The following is a 24,694-nucleotide window of genomic DNA, read 5'->3' as shown; positions in this document are numbered from 1 at the left end:
ACCTTCAGCAGATTAACCATTTTGAATTGTATTTAATTTTGAACTTTGAGTGTGGGGGTGTTGTTCCTGTGTAACATAAAGCAAGCTGTACCAGAGGTTTGCCAAGTCTCAAGAGGAGCAAGAGCTAGAGACAGAGCTTGAGTCTGCCAAGTGTGAAAACACAAGGTGGTAATAATTTATTTACATCGTCTCCACTGAGGGGACTTTAAATGCACAGGTTTCACAGCGAGCAAAGTTTTTTTTTCTGTCCACTTACTACTAAAGAGACATATGTGGCTGATAATAAACAGAGCTATCCCCCCAACTAGAGGACCACTGCAGAGTGGTTTTGGATCATTTCTAATTCCGGTAAACAGCACCGCTCATGGGGGGTCAGTGACTAGAGGGGTGGGGTGGGGGAAAGTGCGGTTATCAATAAATAACAATGCTCTTCGGCTCTTTCACGAGACCAGAGTACAAAGCAGCTTCTAACCTCTGCTACAGAAAGTCTTTGTTTTATCTCTGGTACAGTACAGGGATGTTAGGAGATCGCAGGAGGTCTATTTATTGAGAAACAACACTGGACAGGATGTAAGAGATGGGGGATGAGTAGAGCTAGATGGGGGGGGGGGGGGGGGGGGAAATTACCCCCTGTATTGGTACATGTAATACAATGGGACTGTTGTTCTGTGCTGCTTAAAACTGATCAGCTGTCAACATCTTCATTTTTCACGAAGGAACTCTCTGTAGGCAGTTGTACGCCAGAACTAATCGGGGCAGGCAGAACTTAGTTTGATACAGAGTGCTTTTCAAATAGCCCCACACAAGCCAAAATAGCATTAAGGTCTTATCAACTAATACCAGGTTTTCTCTGCAAAAGAGGCTGTCAAAAACAAAAGGGCAACTATTTCATCCTTTACTCCCAACAACTGGAGTTTCATTCAAAGAGTCCGTCCCTGATCTCAACTCAAACTTGTGAAATCGATTACATAAGAAGTTTGGATTTGATCCGTATCTAAAAAAATGCAGCCTTTAAGGATCTGGTGCGTGTTAAATGTCTTGTTACACTGTTTTTATTTCCACCCGGGATGTTTTTTCACACTTGCCAGCTTTTTCTTTCTTCATGTACTTTCCGTGCACACGAAGCTTTGAGACATTCTTAAATGATGTCACGGTAAAAATCAGCTTCAGCTGCCAATTTGTGTTTCACTTGCATCAGCTTCTTAGGATCCTAGAATACTTCTGTAAAACCCATCTACTGGAGCTGAACTGATGTGAATTACATAGAAATAGATACACATCTCTGGATGAGAGAGGCAAGTTTTTGTCAACTGTTTACTGTGAAGTTGAAGCTGATGTGATGCATATGACAAGAGCAGCTTTCTCCCCAAACGAACGGGTAACCAATGGGCTGACTCGCTACAGTCTAATAATCTGAAAGGGAGACCCAAAAAAGCAGGAGATGCTGTGGACTGGTTTGTTGCTATGGCACTTGAAGGAAGAGAAGGGTGGGTGCAAGATGAAGAGTGCCAAGAAGAGAACAGAGATGTCCAGAATATTTTTTAATTTGAGTGAGAGTATTTGCATCAGTGTTTTAGTGAGTATGTGTATTACAGATCGGAGTCTCGGAAACTGGATAACAGGATGAAGTGTCTGGGGGCTCACTGTGACACTGAAGGAGACGGCTTTCATGATGAAGAAATCAGGTCACTGAACACTGAAAGCAGAGCTTTAACCCAGTTTCATGAGCGGGTACCTTCTTCTCTTCCTTTACATTTCTGCTGAACCTACTGCATACACAGCATTACAATAATCGGCAGATACACCAATCATCTCATTACAGGCTAGGAAATTGTTTTGGGACATTTATGTGAATGTTAATTTAACACACATCACCAACCTAAGCCATGCTGCCTAAGAGCTGTGTCCTACCCCAGACTTCCTTCTTGAATTATCGCAATCATAAAAGGTTCAGAAAACTTGACTTTGACTGAATCCACAAACTCTCCACTGATTGAGTGCCCGTGGCCCACAAGACCCAAAGAAACCAACACCGGCGTCCTAATGCCACATCAGGTCACCCCCAGAGCTGCCGTGTCCACAACTCAAGTGTGTGCACATGTATTTGTACTTGAGGGGTGCAATAGTGTGAAAAGAAGAGACGGCAGTGCCATATATAAAATCAAGAAGCTTTCACTCCCCCTTTTGTTCACTAACTGAATAGCAACTACATTGCTTGCAAACTTTTTGGGGTTGGCTACTCTAGTTGTTGTTGTGACCTTAGCTTGGAAAAGAGTGCCTTATATACCACATAGTGGTATTAAGTTAGACAAAGACAGTTGCATAATCAGTGAATGCTTACCGCCTCTTGGATTTGGCAGCGAAAAACATGGATCCTGAAGATCTCAGCATTGTAGTGGCTCTCAGTGAAGGCAAAGCAGTCACTCTCCGGTGTGCCATCATGGCCTCGTACGCAGAACAAAATCTTATAGATCGGATAGTTGGCAATCTCAGTGTTGTTGTGTGGATCCAACAACCTGTTAAAACACCAATAAAATTACTGTTGTTTAAATTCTTAAAAGAAACAAGAGTGTACCAAGTTTGGACATCTGCACTAGAACTAATCCACACAACTGACCGAAAATCTATATTTTCGCCCTACCTGACAGTCCCTTCAGACACGCCTGGCACAGACAGTGTAACATCCAGGGGGAGTTGGCACTGCCCTCTGAGGATACTCATCATACGGAGGGCCTCTACCTCACTCCGGGGGGCATTGACTGAGGCACATCCTAGATATGTCAGCTGGCTGAACACGACGCTGTCCTCATCTGGGATGGGGCTGCCAGGACTACATTCTGATGATGATTCATCAGCTGCAGTTATGAGAAAAGACAGGCAGTGAAAGAAAGAAAAGGATAATATTATGACATCTATTATAATCTTTCAGCTGTACAGTTTCATGCGAGAGGAGGTTAGAAAGAAGGAATGGAAAAGTAAGAGAAGCTTAAGGAAAAAATATAACATCAATTGGCAAAATTCATGAAATTCAAGGAAACCAAGAACAAAATGACAACAGTCCTCATCCTTTAGGAAACAAAACGAATGAGGAAACAGGATGGTTTAAAACATGTGATGTAAAATTGTCGGTATAAATATGATTCAACTTCATCTCATCCTGACTTGCCTCTGTATGACCTCTCATTCAGCTCACTCTCTTGGGCTGTCTGAACAGGAAGCACCATTTCCAGCTTGGGTGGCGGTGGGGGTGCGCTCAGAGGGTCAGTGCCTGGGGCTACAGGTGACGCTGTGGTATAAAGGGCATGATCGCCCCTACCGAGATCATCCATCCTTGCTTCTGACGCAAGGCCAGCGTCAGCCATTGATGGGTCCATGAGGACATCTTCTAGCTCCCTTTGAAGCTGCTGCTCACTTCCATTGCCTACAATCTGATGCACACACATAGGTGTACACACACACACACACACACAGAAATAATCATGCACCCAACCACAAAAAAAGCACAAAACAAACAAACAATTTAACCAGAATTAAGAATTATTATTGAGTTTTGCAGTTTGCAGAAACATGCAGTTGCCTTGCCCATAACAGTGACATGGAAATGTATTTTGAGCGACTGCAGCGTGTTTAAGGTATGAATCACTTGTTTCAGTTTGGCCATTAAAGATGTATCTTAGGTATATTTCAATATTAGTACATTGTATTGAGATCACTTTGGGTGGACGTATCAAGACTTTAGAGTTATGCCAACACTGATTATAAATGAAAGTATCAACTGAAACCTTGAGCTTGGCCAAACAGCACAAAGTGAGGTAAATGCCTGTTCCCTGCCTGCTGCAGCAGCATCCAAAAGCTGTATAAGAAAAGGAGATCAGCCGGTAGGGGTCACTGTTGTATTGATCATTTAAGGATAACAAAAATGATGTAAAAATATAGAACATTTTTCCAAACAGATAGAGTAAAACCTAATTTATGTCTTTGGCAGAAAAGAATGAGGTCATTTGTCCATTGCTGCTGGACTTAATTATCTTAATATATTTGCAGGATGGATACTACCACTGCCAATTATCTTAGTGATACAGGACTATTAACATGATAAAAAAAAGAAAAAGCATTCTAAACAAGCGTAAGTGTGCTATCAATTCTATATTGACGTTCACACTTCTGACGTTTTGTAACTGTGTAGCTGTAGAGGGCCTTTACAGGAAGTGCTACAAGCCTGGGCGACTGTTGCATAACTACAGCCTACAGTCTAATTCTAACATCATCAAATCCAAAGTATTAAAGAGCTGAGGCCATCGCTGGACAGACGGCAAAATTACAGAAAGCACAAATAATCACAGACAGAATCACCACTGAATCACATCACAGGAAGAATAAGGTGAATAATATTCACAAGCAAGAGAGAAGCTGAGGAAAGGAAAGAGAGCGAGAGAAGAGACTGACCTTAAAGCTGACCCCTTCCTCAGAAATCACCTGCATAACAAACAACAAGTTTAGACACTGACTCCTCTGCTGACTGGATGGGCTGACTGGAGGGAGATGTGCACAAGAGTGTGTCGGCAAAAACCAAAACATGATGTCAGGATGACCGCGTGCCAGTGGATGGAGTGATTTCGCCATTACATTGTGAGAACAGAGGATGTGTGTCACGTTCTGCTTTTTAACCATCTGACAGCAGGCAGACGATGGCAAAATACGCAGCGCAAAAACTTGATTTTATTGTCCATAAAAAAAGAGCTGTGATGCTTTTACAGACACTGGTCTTATGAATGAAATATGAAAACTCAAAAGACAGAACACGACAGAAGGTCAAAGCAGAGCAACTTTCTAGCGAATGGATATTGAACATCTATGCTCTGCTGGCGCCATCTTCTGGGAACTTTACAGAATAACTTTTCTTTACAAACAAACAGGTATCGTACATGAGTGACATACAGTAATGAAAATAGTCCGAACGTGTGAGGCCGCTTCTTAAGGCAACTCAATAAAAAGAAACATGATAACAACTAAACTGAGAGACACGTGGACAAAATGCATCCTGTGAAGAGATCGAGCAGAAGAGGCGAAGAGAGGTAATCTGAACCCATTAGGGACACACACAGGATAGTGGCTGGCAGTCACAATTATTTCCTAGAAAGTCTTTATATTGTGAAAAGAGCCACGCCCGCATCACAAAGCACCGATATTTTCCCCAGCAATGGGTCAAAGCAAGGTTATATCACCACAATACCTGGATATCTTTCAAAGTTGAGCAGTGAATTCAACCATAGAAAACAAGCTGTAAGTCAGCCTCGCTATAGCACAATATCATATTACGCATTTAAACACAAGCACCTGACTGACACAGCAGTTGGGAAACGGTCTCCCAAAGTTAAATAGCATCCAACTTAATCACACTCAGTGGCAACAATATCTGGCGGTGGATGCATGAATGACATCCTTCATTTGCAGCCTAAACAGCACAGGGAAACTTAACCAGACAATTTACCCTCAGTTTATGTGGATGTGCACAAATCACCAAGGGCTTCGTCATTAAAAGTAGCAAATACAAACACCAACTATGACCAACTACGGCAAAAAAGGCAAAGTGAGAATGAGGAAGCAAAACAATAAATGCTGGTTTATGGTTAAGAGTGTGAAATTAACAAACCCTGCTAGATGTTAAAAAAAAAGAAAAAAAAGATGGTTGTTAGTAATGAAAACAGTATGTTAGCAACATGAATCTGTATAAACTGTAATTCCTAATTTGCTTTTTTATGAGTTCTATTTCTAACAAATAAATAAAGATGAATAAACATTGAGATGTTTTGATATATCATGGTCCATCAGATTTAATTAACACACAAGGTAATAATAGTCACACCATTTAGTGTGCTGGACATTCTCGTTTGGTTTCCTACTTTATACTGTACAGTTTATTCTACTTATCTGATCAGGCCATCTTAACTGTTATTATTAATGAGTCTATTCAAAGTAAAAACACCTCTGGAATTTAATGGTAAGGCCATATAAAAAAATCTATCTATTAAAAAATTAGCCTAATCTAAAACAAAGTTCCCACCTGACCCTCTGTGACCCTTATGCAGAACACGTTTCACCAATGTTTCTCCATTTTACATAACCTATGTGTTGTGTTAAAATAGGACTATATTAGCAAATGAATGACCCTCAAGAAATTGCAGCTGGAAGATGAGTGTGAATTCAGATAAAGAAAAAAAGTGTAAATAAAGACAGGACCTCTTATATCACGCACTCACTATGTTTTGATAAAGGTTTCTTCAGTAAAATTAAAAAAGAAAAACAAACACACACACACCTCGGGTGCCAATGCTTGTTTCTGCTACTCTATGTCGTAGACATAAATATGGTGCAGTTTTGCTGTTGAAACTACAACATACTCCGTCATCTTGATGCTCAAATGCTGGAAAAAACATGCATTAAAATTTTTTTGAACCCCTCTAACCACTTTGAGACCCTCTAACTTGTAATAAATGTTAGAAATATGAAAGTAAACTTGCAACTACTTATGTAAAATTGTAAATTTATCTTAAAAAAAAAAAAAAAAAAAAAAAAAAAAGCTGATTCCTGGGGTGTCAGGTGGAAGGCTTTTCATGGAAGTTTTTTAATGGGAAGACCCTTATGCCATTGTGCCTAAGTGACTATTAGTGCACCTAATCTCCAACAAGTCCCCCTTTTCTACCTTGCACTTCCATCCGTACCTACACCCAGCCAACCTTACCTTCAGTCCTGTCTTTTCGTCATCACTACCATTATTAGTAGAGGAGGGTGTCTCGTCCCCCAGCCGGGACACAAGGACAAAGTCCTCACTGTTGAGAGTGGACACTGAGTCTGAAGACACGCTAATCTTCCCCACCGAGCCCTTGTCATCCATGGCTGCCGCTGTTAAATTCAGCCACGCTGCTCATGAATGGAAGACGGAAGGCGGAAGTGGTGGGAGATGATGAGCAAAATCCCCTAGAAAAAAATAAATAAAAAGAAAGAAGCAGAAAACAGTCATGATGAGATGAGATCCATGAAAAGCATCTTATAGAAAGGCAAGTGGCTCTAAAAATGGTGAAAGTACTTGTGATTCACTTTTAGAGGTCTTTTGAACACCCCAAAGAAAGAGGTCATTACCCAGAGAAAGGCAAAAAAACAAAAGAGCGCAAAAAGAAGCTTAGTTCAAGTGAAGGTGATAGACAAGAGAATAAAATGATGAAGCAATGAAACCAGAAAAATCAAAGAAAAAGCATCTGTGGGTCATTTAAAGCAATTTTATATGCTTCAGAAGAATAAAGTAGACTAGTTTGCAAAAACAGCTTGATTTTACATGCATTGCAAAGCTATGGTGATGCGAATGACAGTGAGGAAGTAAGGAAAAAGACAACTTTTTACAACCATCTATTTGACCCATGTTCCGTCTACAAAGTCTCAGCTGTGGTTTCACACTAATGAATCACAAGTTCACAAAAATACATTGAACAATGTAAAAGCACACACTAAATAATCTAACTGCAGTACATGCACTCCTAAATGCATCCCTGCAACACCAACCAGCCACCACAACTGCAAATAACAACTTTTGACTCTGCTGGTAAATTACGACTGTGGGATGCCACTGTGTAGTTCACACTGAGATAAGAATTAGCATTAAGGTAGGGAAATCCAGGCAAAGCTCTATTATTAGTATTGAGGCATGAGGTAACTTCTAAATAAGAGAGGTGGCAGGAAACACCCATAAGCATTTCTGGCCGTTTCCTCTCGCTGCTCCTCCCTTTCCCTCTTTCACTTCTCTTTTTGCCTCATCACTCACCCTGCAATCTATTTTTCTCAGTGTCCACCTTTGCCCTTGCCCTTCTTGCTTTGGGGAAAAAAACCCACCCAAAGCAAGCAGGTTTAACAATGAGAAAGTATCAGGACAAAAGGTCAATCTGGATTATTAGAGATAACACAAACACAGTCACACTGAACCAAAATAAACGTCTATATTAGAGGTTACGTGATTTTGCTGGTGATATGATTGTTATTTTTAGGCTGCAATTTATTATTGACAGCTTAAGGTTTATCCTCTCGGTGTACGTCTCTGGATACTGTGGCTCTCGCTAAATTTTTAAAGGATAAACTACGGTTTCAAAGCAAATGAATTCATTTTCAAAATATAAAATTCAATTTCAATTCAGTGATGATCATTTTCAAACCAATAAATTGAATTTCAAATTAGGCTAATTCATATTCAGTTTGTAAAAGCATTTATTCAAGTTACAATTCAGATTCAATCCGAGCAATTTAACTTATTCAAATTCAGTTTCTGATGGCACAGATTTCTGCCCATACTAGCGTTTCACCTTTATTTGACTTGGAAAAATAATTTGTCGCTCTATTTTAAAAAAAAAAGTCCCTTGTAAAGATGCAACATTAATTCACTTACTATTAGAAGAAAACAGGAATAACCTCAGGTTTCCTTTCAGCACTCTAGCCAGGCTGAGAAAGAGTCCGAGCTTTGTTGAACTTAATTAGTAATGACTTCATGAATTTCTTCACAATTAAAATTTTCACCATTAGAGAAGAAAATTTTTCACAGCAGTCCCACAGATGTATCATTATGTACAGCACCTATAAAACTGCTCTTATTTATTTTAAACTTTAACTCTCCAATTGATCTTTCAAAGTTAGCTTCAGTAAATACTTCCTCAAAACCATCAACCGTATTCACTTTATTATCTTTATTCGCGGGTTATGTACCACAGGCCTTTAATGTGGCAGTAATTAAACCATTACTTAAAAAGCCTCTAGTTGACCCAGCTGTCTTAGCTAATTATAGGATAATCTTCAGTGTTCCTTTTCTTTCAAAAATTCTTGAAAGAGTAGTTGTAAGCAGCTAACTGATCACCTGTAGATGAATGGTTGATTTTAAGAATTTCAGGTTTCAGAGATCATCACAGTACACAAGCAACATTAGTGAAGGACTCGATACTGTAGACCACAATACTTTATTACAGAGATTCGGTATTAAAGATACTGCGCTACAGTGGTTTGAGTCATATTCTCACAGTACACAATAATTCAGACTCCATAATTAATAGGGGTGGGGGAAAAAATCGATACTGTGTAGTATCGTGATATTTTGTTTGCTAATAATGTATCGATACAGGGACAGCAGAAATCGATATTTTGTTACAAACCATTTTTTGTGGACTGGAACATGCTCTGACTTCAGAGCATGTTGATCCTTTTTCTGAGCAAGAATCCTGACATTTCTTCACTGTCCAAATGTGTTTAACTTGTTTTTTGGCAGCAATAAACATGACAGTTTACTTATTTTAATTTAAGACATGTTTTATTTTAATTAAGTTCAAAACTTTTTTTATTTAATGTAAAATTATATTTTGTTTTAATTTACTTTCAAATTCTTCAGTTGCTGAAGGGGCTGCATAGTTTTCATAAATTGCATAGTTCAGAATAGCTATAATTGTACCAGATGGTTGCATTCAGTTAAGTTGGACTAGACTGTAATACAAACCGTTCAGTTTGTCAACAATAAAACTGACTGAAATGAGAGAAAGACTGAGTGTGAGACTTTGATATTAGATAAAATGAATATTGATAAAGTTTACCTTTATGTACAGAATCTGAATATCGCAAAATATTTTAAAAAATTGCAATAATATCGTATCGTGCATTAAGTATTGTGATAATATCGTATCGTGAGTTGTATGGTGATTCCCACCTCTAATAATTAACAACAATAGGTTAATTGTATAGGTTAATTATGGAGTTCCACAGGTCTCTGTGCTGGGACCAATACTTTTTAAGAGCTTCTCTTAGGCAGTATCATTCGAAGGAACATTTTCACAGCTATGCAGATGATGTCAGGCATGTGTAAAGGCATGTGTAAAGGCATGTGTGGCGGAGTGTAGTCGGCAGTGCCACGGCAGGGAAGGCGGACACACCTGCACGGCATCACAATCCTGCCTCACCAGCTTAAAATTGGTGTAGGGTCCTGTGTTTGGTTGTTAGTGTGTTCAGCTGCAAGCTGGAAAGCTGCAGCAGTGTGTGTGTGTGACTGTGGACAGCAATCGAGAGTCAATAAAGAATGCTGGAAAGCATGTATGTCTCGTCGGGTCTGCCGTGGTTTGTCACAGTAGTGCCGAAACCCAGGATGGGAGGCATGACGGACCCACAACCAGGCCAGCAAGTGGATGAGCTGGCCCGAATGGTGGCCGAAATGGTGGGCACACAGTGGGAACAGGTGGTGGCATCACGCCGCCTGCACGAAGAATCTGGCCGCTCGGGCCTGGTCCTGGCCGGCACCGCCGCCACTGCCACCAGCGTTCCCCAACGGTGTTAGTGTGGTCCTGGTTTGGTTGTTGTCAGTGTGTTCAGCTGCGAGCTGGAAAGCTGCAGCTGTGTGTGCGTGTGACTGTGAACAGCAACCGAGAGTCGATAAAAAATGCTGAAAAGCGTATGGATGCGTCGCCGGGTCTGCCGTGGTTTGTTACAGAATCTCTTACAGTTTTTTACAGCCGCTAGGACACATTTCTCAATACTTAGGTCACTTTTGCAAAACTCTTCACACAATTCTCCTAACTGACCTTCAGCTTGGCAAAGCAGTTCATTTCACATTCAAAATGCACTACAACTACCAAAAGACTTTATTCAGGTCTCAAATAAACTCATTCTTCCAGAACACTAGCAAAGGTTGACAGCCGACAAACACACTTTGTCACCCACAAAACAATGACCTAAAAAACACTAACAACATGTAGCATTACACAGCGTTTTCTTGTGTAAAACAAGGACACATCTCTGTTTATAATTTCAATATATGTTACTGGAATGAATCAGACATCATGCAGAATTCGTTAATATTTGTTTATGTATTTTTATTTTTTTGCACTAAGTAATCCCAAAATACAAGAATTTGTATACACACCATCCACTGATACACATACAATAGTAATGCTAATCTACTCGGTCTTCTCCATTTGGCCGGAGGTTCTCATCCACATCACATCTTATGTCATCTAGGCCAACACACCTAGGAAATAATCTTCTGGCATGCCAGAATTGAAAGAGTTGAAAAATTGAAGGAGTAACACCTGTGTAGATGTTCATCTACAATGAGAATCAGCTGTGGCTGGTTAAACTGCATTTTTAGATTTAAAATATGTTTCAATAAAATATTGCTGTTGAATTTTGCTGTCTTTTTAAGTTTTGCATTGTGTTATTGTTTTGGCCATAAGTTTAACAGTTTTGAAAACAGTATGTAAGTACATGCAAAATGTCCTGTATGTACAAAGATTTTTGGCAGTTGTTGTGTCTGAGTGAGAAAATAATTCATGAAATTTGAGAGATGTAGTCATTGAATGCATTTTGTGCCAAAACAATGATAACTGATCCTCAGTTTGGCCCACATAGACTTCTGTTGTGCTCACTGTGTGAGGAGTTTTGCAAAAGTGACCTAAGTATTGAGAAATGTGTCCTAGCGTCTGTAAAAAACTGTAAGGACAAATGCCTAGATGACCTCTAATATTCTGCCTCAAAACTCGTACAAAACTGAGGTTATTGTACTCGGTCCTAAAAATCTTAGAAACACAGCATCTCAACAGATGCTTACATTGGATGACATTGCCATTGGCCTCCAGTAACACTTAGAGGAATCTTGGAATCATGACCAGGATGTGCCTTTCAATGTGAGTATTACATGGATTTGTAGCACTGCTCACATTTGTGCAATATCACTAATTCTAGAAACATCCTGTCTCAAAGTGATGCTGAAATACTAACTGATACATTTATCACTTCTAGGCTGAACTATTGTAATGCATTATTTTCAGGTTGCAAAAATGCTACAACGACAGTACAAACAGGACAAGAAAGAGAGCATGTTTCTACCATATTATCTTCTTTTTACCCGTTTAATCCAGAACTGAAATTAGAATCTTTCTTCTCCCTTACAAGGTCTTGAGTAATCAGACCCCGTGTCCTTAAAGACCTCATAGTATCATATTGTCCCAACAGAGCTCTTGGATCTCAGGATCTTACTTGTGGTTGCTAGAGTTTCTAAAGGCAGAATGGAAGGCAGAACTACCAGTTTGGATTTGGGAGACAGACACTATCTCTACTTTCAAGAGTAGGCTCAAACCTTTCCTTTTTGATAAGCTTATAATTAGGACTGCATCAGGTGACTCTGAACTATCCCTTAGTTATGCTGCAATATGCTTAGACAGCTGTGGGTTTCCCCTGGTGGACTAAGTGTTTATTCTTCATTAAAGTCTTTTTCACTCTCGATATAATTATACAGCACTAGTGCATTTATTCATTCATATAGTAAATAATTTTAAACTGGTTCTCTCGCATGTGTATTTTGCCCCGTTTCCCTCTACTTGCCTTTGTTTCTCCTAACCCCCACCTGGTCGGGGAAGACTGCCCTTGTGAGAGTTTGGTTCTGCCACAGGATCCTTCCTGTTAAAAGAGAGATTTTCCTTCCCACTGTTGCCAAGTCTTTGCTCATAAAGAGCCATCTGATTGAGATTTTTTTTATGTTATAGGTCTTTACCCTACAATTTAAAAGCACCTTGAGGGCACACCTGTTGTGAATTGGCACTATATAAATTAAAGTGCTCTCTTTATCATTTCAAACCACTCTGAGGAAATTAAAATCTGATTACTCCTCTAAATATTCTGGCTTTTTTTTTTGTTTCTTATGCTTTTTTCTTTTTAAATTTGTGTTGCAAAACAAGGTACAATTATCAAGTGAGGCTAGAACTAGTGTGCCAACTTCCCTGTTGGCAACATCTATTTGGAAAGGCACAAACACAACAACCCGCTGATCTGAGCAGAGTCGGGTAAAACAAGTAATGTGCGACCTGTTGTGGCAATAAAGCAAGATCATGTTTAAACTGAATTGTCATATTTTCCTAGTAAAGAATTATAAATAACCACATATAAATAGATTTATTTAACATTTGTTATGTTTCATGTGTATGAAAAGCAAAAAAAAAAAAAAAAATCAGCATGGCCAACTTCTTGGCAACCAGTTGGTAGCTGCAACTACTTGCAATCAGTTGCCAAATATGACAAAGTTAAACACAATCACCAGGCAACCTTTGACCTTTCCTGGTTGCAAGAAGGTTGTCTTATTTCGACTCTAGTCTGAATGAGCTATAACACAATCATAACACAAAGACCATTCAGCTGACAGCCAATTATGCTAACCTTTACTGGATAAATATCATAATTAATGCCAAGGAGTTAGAAACTATGTTTCACCCACTTTGTAATGAGGGACTGTGCACACAAATTACACACACACACCTCTATTTACCTTCTCCACCTGTTTCACTTTCTAATCAAAAAAGGTGCTCCCATGCATACCTGTTATAATCTATTCTGCCTTTTCTGAATATTAATGACCAACAAAAATATGCAGTGCTACTTTAACATCCCACACTAGCATAAACACTATAAAGCAAATGGACGAACACACCACAACTTGCTTAGACCCTACCTTACAGGTTAGTTGTGCAACAATAATTTGATACACTGTGTACAATGTAGGTACAAAGTAACACAAATATATCGTTAAAACTAGTATATACTGAGAATATTTAATGATAACTCTCATTCTGCATGGGCGTTGTTACTTATGTTGCAACAGACAACACGGTTGCATGCGTGTCTATGGACTGTGCTTCTTTGGCAGCTTATTTACTCTGCTGATAGCTTTGCTGAGCAGATCATTTTAAAACATTGTCATTGCTGTTATTTCATACATAGTTTGGTGATTTTCTAATCCCAGTATACTTTATAGACACCTCAATAAGACTAATTAACTGTAACTACTAACTGTAGCTATTAATAAGCCAAATCTATACTGGTTTCTGCGATATGACGGTTTACTCTCATTTTGTGCTCTTGGATGTTTGGTCTGGCAACTGTCTTGTTCCATATGAAATAATATTAATTGAAGAGAATATCTGACAAAGTAAAGCAAATACCAGTCCAAAAGAAAACTAAGCATCAGACTCAGTAGCATTCAGACATGGTCCTTTGCATCAATCCCCAGTCTCTTTCATCCCTGCAGGCTTTCAGTCTTGAGGATACTTTGCAGATGTTTACACTACTCTTGGCTCAAAGACAGCTGCTGTCCATTTTTAGCACAGTTGGCTTGTGTGTGTGTGTGTGTGTGTGTGTGTGTGTGTGAGAGAGAGAGTGAGAGAGAGAGAGAAAGAGCAAAAGTGCCTAGCATAATTCGAAAGTAGTGCATATTAAAGCAAACAGGTAAAATAATATTAAATTACAGTGGCATGAAGAAGTACTTGCCCCTTTCTTGCTTTCTTAGTGTTTTGTTGCATTTAAATGTTTCAGATCTAACAAAATACAGTTTTTAAATGAACCTATGTTTGAATAAATAAATAAACAAAATACATTTTATTTTAACCATTCAGAGGTGGCCTTGCTCGTATGTTCAGAATTACTGTAAAGCTGTATAATCCTAAAGCACTTGAGCTTCAGGGGATAAACTGATGGCCAGACATTCTCCTTCAGGATTTTCTGGTAAAGAGCAGCATTCATGGATCCATTAATTATGCCAAGTCACCCAGGCCCTGAAGCAACACAGCAGCCCCAGACCATCACACTTCTACTACCATGTTTGCTGATATGATGTTCTTTTTATGAAATGCTGTGTTAGTTTGTTACAAGTTGCAGTGGGATTCAAATCTTCCAAAAAAGTCCAACTTTTGACTGTCAATCCACAGAAATTTCCCCAAAAGTCTTGGGGATCATTATGGTGAGGCAAAGGTGAGATGAGCCTTTGTGTTGTTTTTTGGACACCTAAGAACGCTCAGATGTCAATGACTGAGAGCATTCTATGAGCCTACCTTACATTGTCAGACAGGTTCTATTTAACTGATCCAGCAGGTCTGGTAGCAACCAGGGCTGAAAGATTTGAGAAAGGGCCAGAAAGGTTTGGGTGGCCGTTTCCTCTTATTAAATTAATTTTTTTTTTTTTTAAATAATTTTTATGGGTTATCTTAGACTAACATTAAACTCTTTTCAATGATCTGAAATATTCAAGTGTTGTAAAAACAGGCAAAACCTAAGAAATCAGGACAGGGACAATTACTTTTTCACATACAGCAACATATTTCATTCGTCCAGATCTTTATTCCTGTTTTAACTGTTTATATTTTTTTTCCAAATTGTTTAACTACTTTTGGAAAGATGGCTAAAATAAACTTTAGGGATAGCTATAGTGCCATCACTCGCTGATTTCTGAAGTCCCATTGTGAAGCGATTTCCCATTGCTCATCTTAGCATTTTGAAACTGGATGTGAGAAGTGAGAGGTGGATTTATGAAACTGCATGCTCACTGGCTAAACACTTGCCCATTACAAGTCATAAGCTGGATATTATAAGTCATATCCTGAAACTTATTTCTGAAACCAAGCCCACAAACTCGTCAGCACAAGCCCGGAGGCAGTTTTCTCACGTCTTTCAGACCCCAAAGCCATGTCCACCTTTTTTATAATGTCTAATAGTCAGGCCTTCTGCCTGCTGGTCCAGAGAGCATGTTGTTTGCTTTTCTTAAGGTAAATACTAAGACTTGCACTTTGATTTGAGAAAGCCAGGCGAAACTTGATTTTATGCACATACAACAGTCAATACTATATACACCCATACATACATAAAATACATTTTTAAAAATGCCCACTTGTGCTGGATGTCACATACCCTACAAAACACACAGACAGCTGTATTATGAACACAAATAGGCACTCACTGAGAAACACGTGCATGCACACACACAAACCTAATACTTTGACTAGCAGGAGGCTCCAAAAGACTTATAATGCTTCCCTTGTCACCCCAGTTTCCTTTCTAGCCTCACCAACAGAGCTCTGCCTGCTCCTGCCAAGATACACTGTTCCTTATCAACCTTTTCACTGCCTTGGTACACTTCCAAGAAGATCGACAATCGCTGCCAGTCAGTCAGGATACTGACCATTAAAATTATCTGGGTTCTAAAATGCCTTAAATTGGAGGTCATTTCCAATACCTTGAGTGTTTTTAGCAAATTTAAACTAATTTGTTCAGTCAACTTTAATTTGACTTTTTATGTCTCATCACTATATGATTCTTTGTTTTGAGTAGCAGGTTGAAGAGAAGAGAAGAGAAGAGCCCACACCCTGGATGAATCCAATAACTCAACTGTTCAGCATATTTCATAGGTTCATATGGATATGAAGCAGCAATAGTTCTTCCAAAGCTTGTTTCCCAAAATGTTCTCTGACTTCAACATGAATACTCTGCATGTCTATGAGATGCTACAAATGTGAAAACCAATATAAGTTACATTTACCCTGTCAAGGAGGAAAATAAAGTAAGCTCACGTTTAGCCTTAAAATGCAGCCAGGTTCATTTTGAGTATCTTCTTTCAGGACTACAACCTACATCGTCTACTCATTTATCAACTATAAATCAACACAAAGCGATAACAGTAGTAAAGTGGTGAGGTCTGTGTATCCCTTAAAGTGGCTCACACACTTTAGTTTATTTTAAGTTGAAAACAGGAGGATACCATGTTAACCCATGTGTAAAAATACACACACTAGAAACACATGCCTGCTTCTTCTTTCTTTTTTTTTGCTTCCCACTGCTATCCAGCTGAACGGGCTGTTCTGGGCTGCCAGCTGGGCTGCCAGCTGGGCCCTGTGTGCACCTCACGAGGGAGAGGAAGACACAGCCAGACACAGGCAGAGCATTCAGGCTTGCACCACAGTCCTTTTCAACCCGCCTCACAGCACTGATTTCAGCCAGGCGGAGATAGCAGGGGGGAAAAAGGAGGAAAGAGGAAAAGAGGAAAAGTGACAGAACAGCTCATCTACTACAATGGGAGTGTAACAGTACAAAGCAAAATCAAAGAAACACACACATAAACAGTATTCTATTTGTACTGTGTGAGCATCTAATTATAATCTTCATTCAGATTCACTGCAGGTCAGAGGCCCCTGGTTTAATAAAGTGGCATGAATGCTCTCGAAAGACTCGCGCTCAACAATAAAATGATCTCACGTGACTAAATAAAATACGGCAGGCCTGCCTTTAATTTCACAAACACAGAACTGATTGCAACAAACCTGTTCACTGTAAAATACTGAGCTACAGCCATGGACTGGCTATTCACAGCTACTTACTTAGTGGTGTTGTCTCTGAAAAATAGAGGTATGGCTTTTAAAGTAAAGCTGACACTTAGATGTGTGTTAACATGCATGCAACAATAGTTATGTGTGATGAACATACAGAAAATGGAACTGAAAGTGAATATGAATTCTCACTTTTGCATTTGTCCCTACCTCAGTGATAAATATGTATGTCAAAGTTTCTGTCGTTTAGTGAATTAACAATAAAAATTGAGCAATTTCTTATCAAAGCCAAAGCCCCGATGCAGGAAAACAAAGCAGGGCTGCAAGAAAGAAAAAGGAAGAAATAAAGCGTACAGCATCTATAACTCAAAAGAAGTGTGCAAATGGTCTGTGAGTAAAAATAGAGAGGTAGGTACAACCCTTATAAGATGAGCAGCTGAAATGACATGATCTAACCCTGCTTTTAACATGCAACCAAAGTTTCTGTTTCAGGTGACTTAACATTGAGTGCTATTTTTGGATCACACATCTAAAAATGTGGGTGGGTTTGTGTGTGTATGTATTTAACCTTAAAATAGCTCTTCTATTTACTGAGTATCAAGGAAAAAACACAGAAGACAACTCTCGTGAGCAGTGCATACAATGTTGTCTTGCAAGAGGCGCAGATCTGCATAGTGATCTGAGCTCTCGGCCTGTGGTTGTTGATGAGATGCTATCTCTAGCTACAGAGTATGAGGGCGTGGAAGTGGACTGAACAGTATGTGGATTCTAATTTATTCAGTCGGTCCCTGCTGGGCAGCTAATACTAACCAGCTGTCTGCGGATATCAGGCTAATGTCTTCTCAACACAAACAGTCCAGATGATTGAGTGAGCCCACTTTTAGTTTCTGCTCGGTCTGTGTTCAGTGTTTTTGTGTGCACCTAGGTGATGACACAGATTTTAATGGAGTATCACAAGTGTTTCATGCAACGTGGGTATTCATCTAATGCAACTGAATGATTAAGAATCAAATACAAATCAGCTGCATCCATACAAGGTACAGTACAGCTAGCTAGATATAGCTTTACAACAGTCTGCAGACATTTATTTACCAATAAACTGCTTCCCCCTACCGTTAATAAGAAGCCACATAAACTGAGGACGGAAATACGTCTAATCCACCAAGTCATAACATTTAAAATCCAGAAGGTAATCAGGTCTTTTCTATACATTTTTTTTAATTATTAATTAAATTTGATTAACACTGAACATGAGGATAGCTGTTACTTGGGAAGAAGAGCAGGTAATTCACTAACCACAGAAACACTTGCTCAGTATCTTTGGGGACGATACTGAACCCTTAATTGCCCCTGATGCATCCATCAGTGTGACACAAATGAGCTTAATAACTCCATAAAGCTCCAAAGAAGCAGTACATGCAACAAAATCCAGTTGTGCAAAGTTGAGGCCGATGCAGACTTGTCCAATTCGTTGGTTATTTGGCGGAAACATTATTTCCCCCAAAAGTAAACCGTTATCAAACGCCCGGGAACTTTTGAACTCTAATGTAACTAATGTATGAATTAGAGTCATCTCACCCACAGCACATGCACTGAAACACTAATCCACAACAGTTGGTGCCCTCGCCATTCAGTCTACATCAGTTGTCCAAAAACAGGTGTGTATGAGGGGTGTTACTCGCATCTCAGTCCAGATATGGAAAAAAACATCTGAACAGTAGTGATAGAGGGAGGTGCTAAAATCTATTCAGTTTGACATCTTTACTCTGCTTTATTGTCTTTAGTGGTTGATATTTATTATTATGGTGTAAGGGCCTAATAATAATATAATGTAATGTCATATACTTATATTAGCTGAGCTATGTGCATGGTAAATGGTAAATGGCCTGTATTTATATAGCGCTTTACTAGTCCCTAAGGACCCCAAAGCGCTTTACATATCCAGTCATCCACCCATTCACACACACATTCACACACTGGTGATGGCAGCTACATTGTAGCCACAGCCACCCTGGGGCACACTGACAAAGGCGAGGCTGCCGGACACTGGCGCCACCGGGCCCTCTGACCACCACCAGTAGGCAACGGGTGAAGCGTCTTGCCCAAGGACACAACGACCGAGACTGTCCAAGCCGGGGCTCGAACCGGCAACCTTCTGATTACAAGGCGAACGCCCAACTCTTGAGCCACGATCGCCCCCTGTGCATGTCATTTATGTGTTTGTATTTGGGGGAGTGGGTTTGGTATTTGTTTATTGGTCACTTTTTTGTGATCGCTGTTTACTTTTTTGATTGTTAAGTGCACTTTACAGTAAGTCGTTTCTTTCTTTGCTGATACAGGAAAGAAAGAATCTCTGTGAGACATTTTCCAGATAACATATCAGAGAAGTGGCACGGCCCAATCTTAGCCTCTCAGCAGCTTTTTAAGTTGTCCCTAAAGCCACAAAAGTATTAATGTTAAACAGATAACATAAGTTTTAATTACCATAAGTGATGAATGAAGTGGTTCCTGATATTATCAACACCACATAAATTAACAATCATAGCAATCTCCATATAGCGGTCTGTTTATCAGACAAATAAAGTACTTTATTGTGCATAAGCATCTGTAGTAAAACCAGCATTATGTATGTTACTGTGTAATGTGGAAGAAAACACATGCATAACATAATGCTTCCATAAAGTATAGCTGTGAATGTGCTGGCTTTCCTCCTCTTCTAATATAGCTGCTGATGGTTAATAGAACAAATATTTACATAAAGTCTAATCTTTTTTTTTGGCTTTGTTTTGTTCTTATCGAGCGCATGCACCGAATGCATTATATGCAACGAGCTTTGCTTCGTAATACTGGAGTTTCAGGAAATACAACAGGAACAATCAGCTGACTGATGGAAACTGTTCAAGCTCACAGACAGATAGACAGACAGTAGTCGTCAGCATTAAGTGAGAGGAATATGGCATATAACTTCTGGTCAGTTTGTGTTGACACAACTTGTCTCATTAAAGAACTGACAATGTGCAATGTTAACAGTGTAAAACAGAGCATAGAGGAAGCTGTAACACAGCACACACTCATTCTGATATATTGAAATCAGGGTCAGCGAAGTTAGTTTAAAAGGTTGAAGGGGACTACCCTGGAAAATGAGGCCTTTTGCGAAATGTTATTAATGTATTTAAACAGCTAGTTTTGTTCCAAGGTTGTGTTTTGGTAGTTAATGGGTCCTGCAGGGCAGACTGCCTATGATTTAAAAAATAATAATAATAAAGTTATTCCAGGAAAGAACTTCATAACCTCCCTGGTTATTCCCTTGGCACGTGACTATAACAGTACAGCAAATACCTGCAGGGCATTTTGTAATAGCACTATAAGTTTCCGTCTTCTTGAAACAATGACAGCATGAAAGGCTCGTTAAAAGCACCGACAGCCTAATTCTAATATCTGCTGCTGATCTTATGAAGTTATTGACTTGTATATTAATATCACATATGCCTTCAGTACATGCTTGGCTATTTGACCTTTTATTCATGAGGTCCCCATCGCACTGCATAACATACGGAAGGACCGATCCGATCTGATAATGAGTGCATTGATAAGTATTAATATATGTCCATATTCTGCACTACAGTGACAACTGCAACATCTACACACAATCTGGCATGCTTAGCATTCACATTCATTTCCATGTGGATATAGGCAAAACTGCTACCTGTCAGCCTATTAAACCACACCTGTCCCTGAGCAGGCACTAATCTATTTCTCTCGATTAAAACGTGCGAAGCTCGCTAGCTCCAGTGTTCACTTACTGCTTCAGTTAGCCCTCACCAACCTGCCTAACGTTAGCTAATACAGCTATAGCAGTTATAGCCTCAAAGTCAGACCAAAATGTTTAATCGCACAGTGAACATTTCCCCAGACACTTCCGTCAACACGACACAATCAATGCAAACTCTTAGGTAAATGGGTTGCAAATAACTTTAAGATAAATCCGCTGCCTGGCCCCGCGATGGACAGAGTGTTCATACAGGCCATTACAGTATTATGGCTGGATAGCTAACGCCTGCTAGCCATGCTACTCTGGCACTTCCAACCAACAAACAGGTATATTTCCTCCTGACCAGGGAGACAGTCACGCTTAACCTCGAGTATAAATGCGTGCGCAAGTGCAAAACAGCTTACCTTGGTTCCCACTTTTATTTTTATTCCAACGGCGGCTGGCACAACATTGCACTTCCCAAATAACATCAGCAGACAACAGCATCCAGCCGAGCTGTAAACACAAGCCCAACCAACCCGCTGACAACCACACCGCGCATGCGTCTGTCACTGCTCCTCAGTCTATGCAGAAAGGAGGCGCTGGCTGGTGTGCAGCTTTGACTGATAACACGAGTCTGTTTTGTTTTGTTTTTTAAGTCAGGGCTCATCTTAAATGAGAAGTGTCAAACACACTGGGCCAAGTAGGAGTCTGTTCTCCATTTTTCAAAATAAATGCAGTTGCAAGTGGCGTGAATGTCTGTGCTTGGCTCTGGAGGTTTTTATGGTATAGATGGAGGTTTCCATATCTATTTCATAGATTTTCTTATCTATTTCATATCTATATCATATACAGTTGCTGCTGTCAGGTGAGAAAGTAGGCAGAGGTGTGGACTCGAGTCACATGACTTGGACTCGAGTCAGACTCGAGTCATTAATTTTATGACTTTAGACTTGACTTGAAAAAATGTTCTAAGACTTGTGACTTGACTTGGACTTTTACACCAATGACTTGGGACTTGAATTGGACTTGAACCGGTTTACTTGAAAAGACTTGATATTTTACCCCAAATATAAAATTTAACATGCATATTATATAGAGATTGAAAATGTGACGTCATTCACGGGTAGAACCGCAAAGGATTCTGGGAACTCGTGGCAAGAGGTACTAGCGCACGCAGGCTTTCAATTGAAATCAGTTATACAGCGATAAAAAGAAACACAAAAATGTCAAGAAGCTGTTGTATTATTAACTGCAATAGCCGGTCGCATGACAGCCACGGGAAGCCGACGGGTAAAGAGATCGGTTGTTATCGGATTACGTTGTTGAAGAGAAATTGTTCAAGCCATGTTTCCGAAGTAACAAAGAGGCGACGGGTGGCCTGGATTGCAGCCATTCAAAGATCAAATATAACGTCCCAGAACACTCCAGCTCACAGGTTAGTCTGCTCCAAGCATTTACACGAAGGTCAGTGTTTTTTAGTAGTTAATACGTCATTTTTCTTAACATAATTGGTGATATAGGTTACAAGCAAGTCTGGCGCTGAACAGAAATTGTGGCGCTATGCTCCTTTATTTATTGTGCATAAATAGTGAATTGTCCTGACAGAATATTGTGTTTCGCTTCTGTTATTATGGTACATTGACAAAAACATACTTTTATTCACAGGATAAAACAGGTTTTTTGTATCACTAATTGCCCAGTACGATTACAGCATACAATATTATTGTCACTGCTACATTTCTGTGATGCTACCAGAAATTATTTCCACTGCTAATTAATTACCGTTGAGCTCAAAGGTCCTATTAATAAACGGTTAAGGAATGTGTATTTATGAAGACAATTTGTGAGACTGGTAAACTTATGATACGTACGATGGTCTTTCGTTCTACACGGTGCGTTTCAAGGTCCTGCACCCATCCGTCGGTAAACTGTACCTGGACTTGTTGCAGTGACCTGAAGTTACTAAACTTCATGAGTGTATGCACTCACTCCAAGAACCGTATAATTATAAATATGCATATAAATATGCTACGATGAGATAGCTGACTTCATCTAACTAGCAAATGTTGTCCAGGCTACGTTGGTGATGCAGTTCTTTTTAATGTGTATGATATTTTTGTCATGCGATTTTAAAGCCGGTCCTACAACCGCATCCAAGAATAACATGCAGCTTATCTCAGAACTGTCGGTGAAAATTATTCTTGGAGCTAGGTTTAATTGAGCTGCATTTTAAAGAGGTGCAATTTCACAATTTGTGTATATTTTCTAAGTTCACTATTTTGTCATGTGTTGAGAAAAACACAGATTTTAAAATTACATGGTCTAATATTTACATTTAGCATAACTGCAACATTCTTTTTTCGTTTTTTTTTTTAAAGACTCGAAAGGACTTGAAATTCAAAGTTTCAGACTTGTGACTTGACTCGGACTTTTACACCAGTGACTTGAGACTCGACTCTGACTTGCCTGACATTACTTGAGACTTGACTTGAGACTTGAGGATAAAGACTTGAGACTTACTTGAGACTTGCAAAACAATGACTTGGTCCCACCTCTGAAAGTAGGTGTAATCATGAAATATTCAGGGTGTGCAACTACACATAGACTTCCTGTTGCTTTATTCTTGGATTTCAGCAGCTTCAAACACTAATGTTTCATTCTTTCATGACAAGGCAGACTGGGGTTTCACAGAAGTCCCAAGTTCTTACCTTTGAGTGCTCATTCCTTTTCTTAGTGTTGTAAACATATGTGGTGCTGATGCTGACCATATAACTCCTTGGCTTAATAGTACAATAGTTGGTACAGTCATAAAATAATGATATGTTCTCCTCTTGTATTAATTCATGCACTTCTACATAGAAGAACCTTTGTTTCCATATCTCCAAAAGTTGAGTCTGTTCATCTGGACGTAGCGTTTTCAGTGGGAGAAACGTTTCAACACATCCAAGTGACTTCTTCAGTCTCTTCAGTCTTTGTTTCCATAGTTCACACTCAAGTTAATCAAATGTAAACCCAGAATTTTGCAGTACTTCAGTGTAGATGGTGCCCAGGGGTATGTATAGAAGGGATGAATCGGTTGTACATGGTCCCTCTGAAACATGGTTCTCCTTCTCTAGTTGCCTGCACCCCAAATGCATTGGACTAGAGTACAATCCCACCACTGGATGAGAGCACAGATAGGACCATTAACGCAAGTACTTTACTCAGGTTTTATGTAGTTATACTTCATTTAACTATTTCCATGCACTTTATATTTTGAGTGCAATTATAGATCAAGTTACAGAGCAATATATCTGTAATTAAAATCATCAACAGCTGCAATGTTAAAGATACATACACATAAATATTTCTAAAATAATCGAAAAATATCATACATATGATTCTAACAGTGCCATTTCACGTGAGTACATTTTGTTCAAGAACTTAAATATATTTAAATATACATCCTGTGAACTACTAAGCTATTTAAAAATGATTCTTTTACTTAGGTAAAAAGTCTCTAATACCTTTTTTTCACTTTGCAAAAAACTATCCATTAGAAGTTTCTGTTTAAATTCATATGCAGCTCCAGTTTTCACATAATAAATCTGTAAAAAAGGACTGCGTAGTTTGAAATTGTTTTTTGATCACCAGTTTTATACACTTATTAAATATATCTGGTCCTTGTGTTGCACCTCATTAAAAAAAAACCCAAAACAAAACAGTCTTGATGGCGCCCTTCTGTTTACAACATATCTTGGGTTTAAAAAAAACAACAACTATGTCCCGCTGCAGTCAGTTATGAGAA

General features: G+C 39.3%; 1 protein-coding gene across 2 annotated transcripts in view; it reads right to left on the bottom strand.

The window, feature by feature from the left end:
• Positions 1-21,456, bottom strand: part of rabgap1 (RAB GTPase activating protein 1) — a 75,257-nt gene extending 53,801 nt beyond the window's left edge. Inside the window, exons 1-6 of one of the 2 annotated variants that reach the window (XM_085463407.1) lie at positions 21,330-21,456; positions 6,743-6,978; positions 4,447-4,476; positions 3,167-3,428; positions 2,642-2,855; positions 2,342-2,516 (exon numbers count right to left, since the gene is read on the bottom strand). In XM_085463407.1, the coding sequence (XP_085319533.1) occupies positions 2,342-2,516; positions 2,642-2,855; positions 3,167-3,428; positions 4,447-4,476; positions 6,743-6,895 (834 nt within the window). In that variant the 5' untranslated portion in view covers positions 6,896-6,978; positions 21,330-21,456. The remainder of the gene's footprint in view (positions 1-2,341; positions 2,517-2,641; positions 2,856-3,166; positions 3,429-4,446; positions 4,477-6,742; positions 6,979-21,329) is intronic. The other variant, XM_085463408.1, reaches the window with a different exon arrangement.
• Positions 21,457-24,694: the final 3,238 nt, after the last annotated feature.

The sequence above is a fragment of the Copadichromis virginalis genome, linkage group LG7 (genome assembly GCF_057382275.1).
Source record: "Copadichromis virginalis isolate Kocher_CV1m ecotype Utaka linkage group LG7, C_Virginalis_male_GT1.1, whole genome shotgun sequence".
NCBI lineage: Eukaryota > Metazoa > Chordata > Actinopteri > Cichliformes > Cichlidae > Copadichromis > Copadichromis virginalis.
This window is presented reverse-complemented; position numbering and strand designations above follow the sequence as displayed.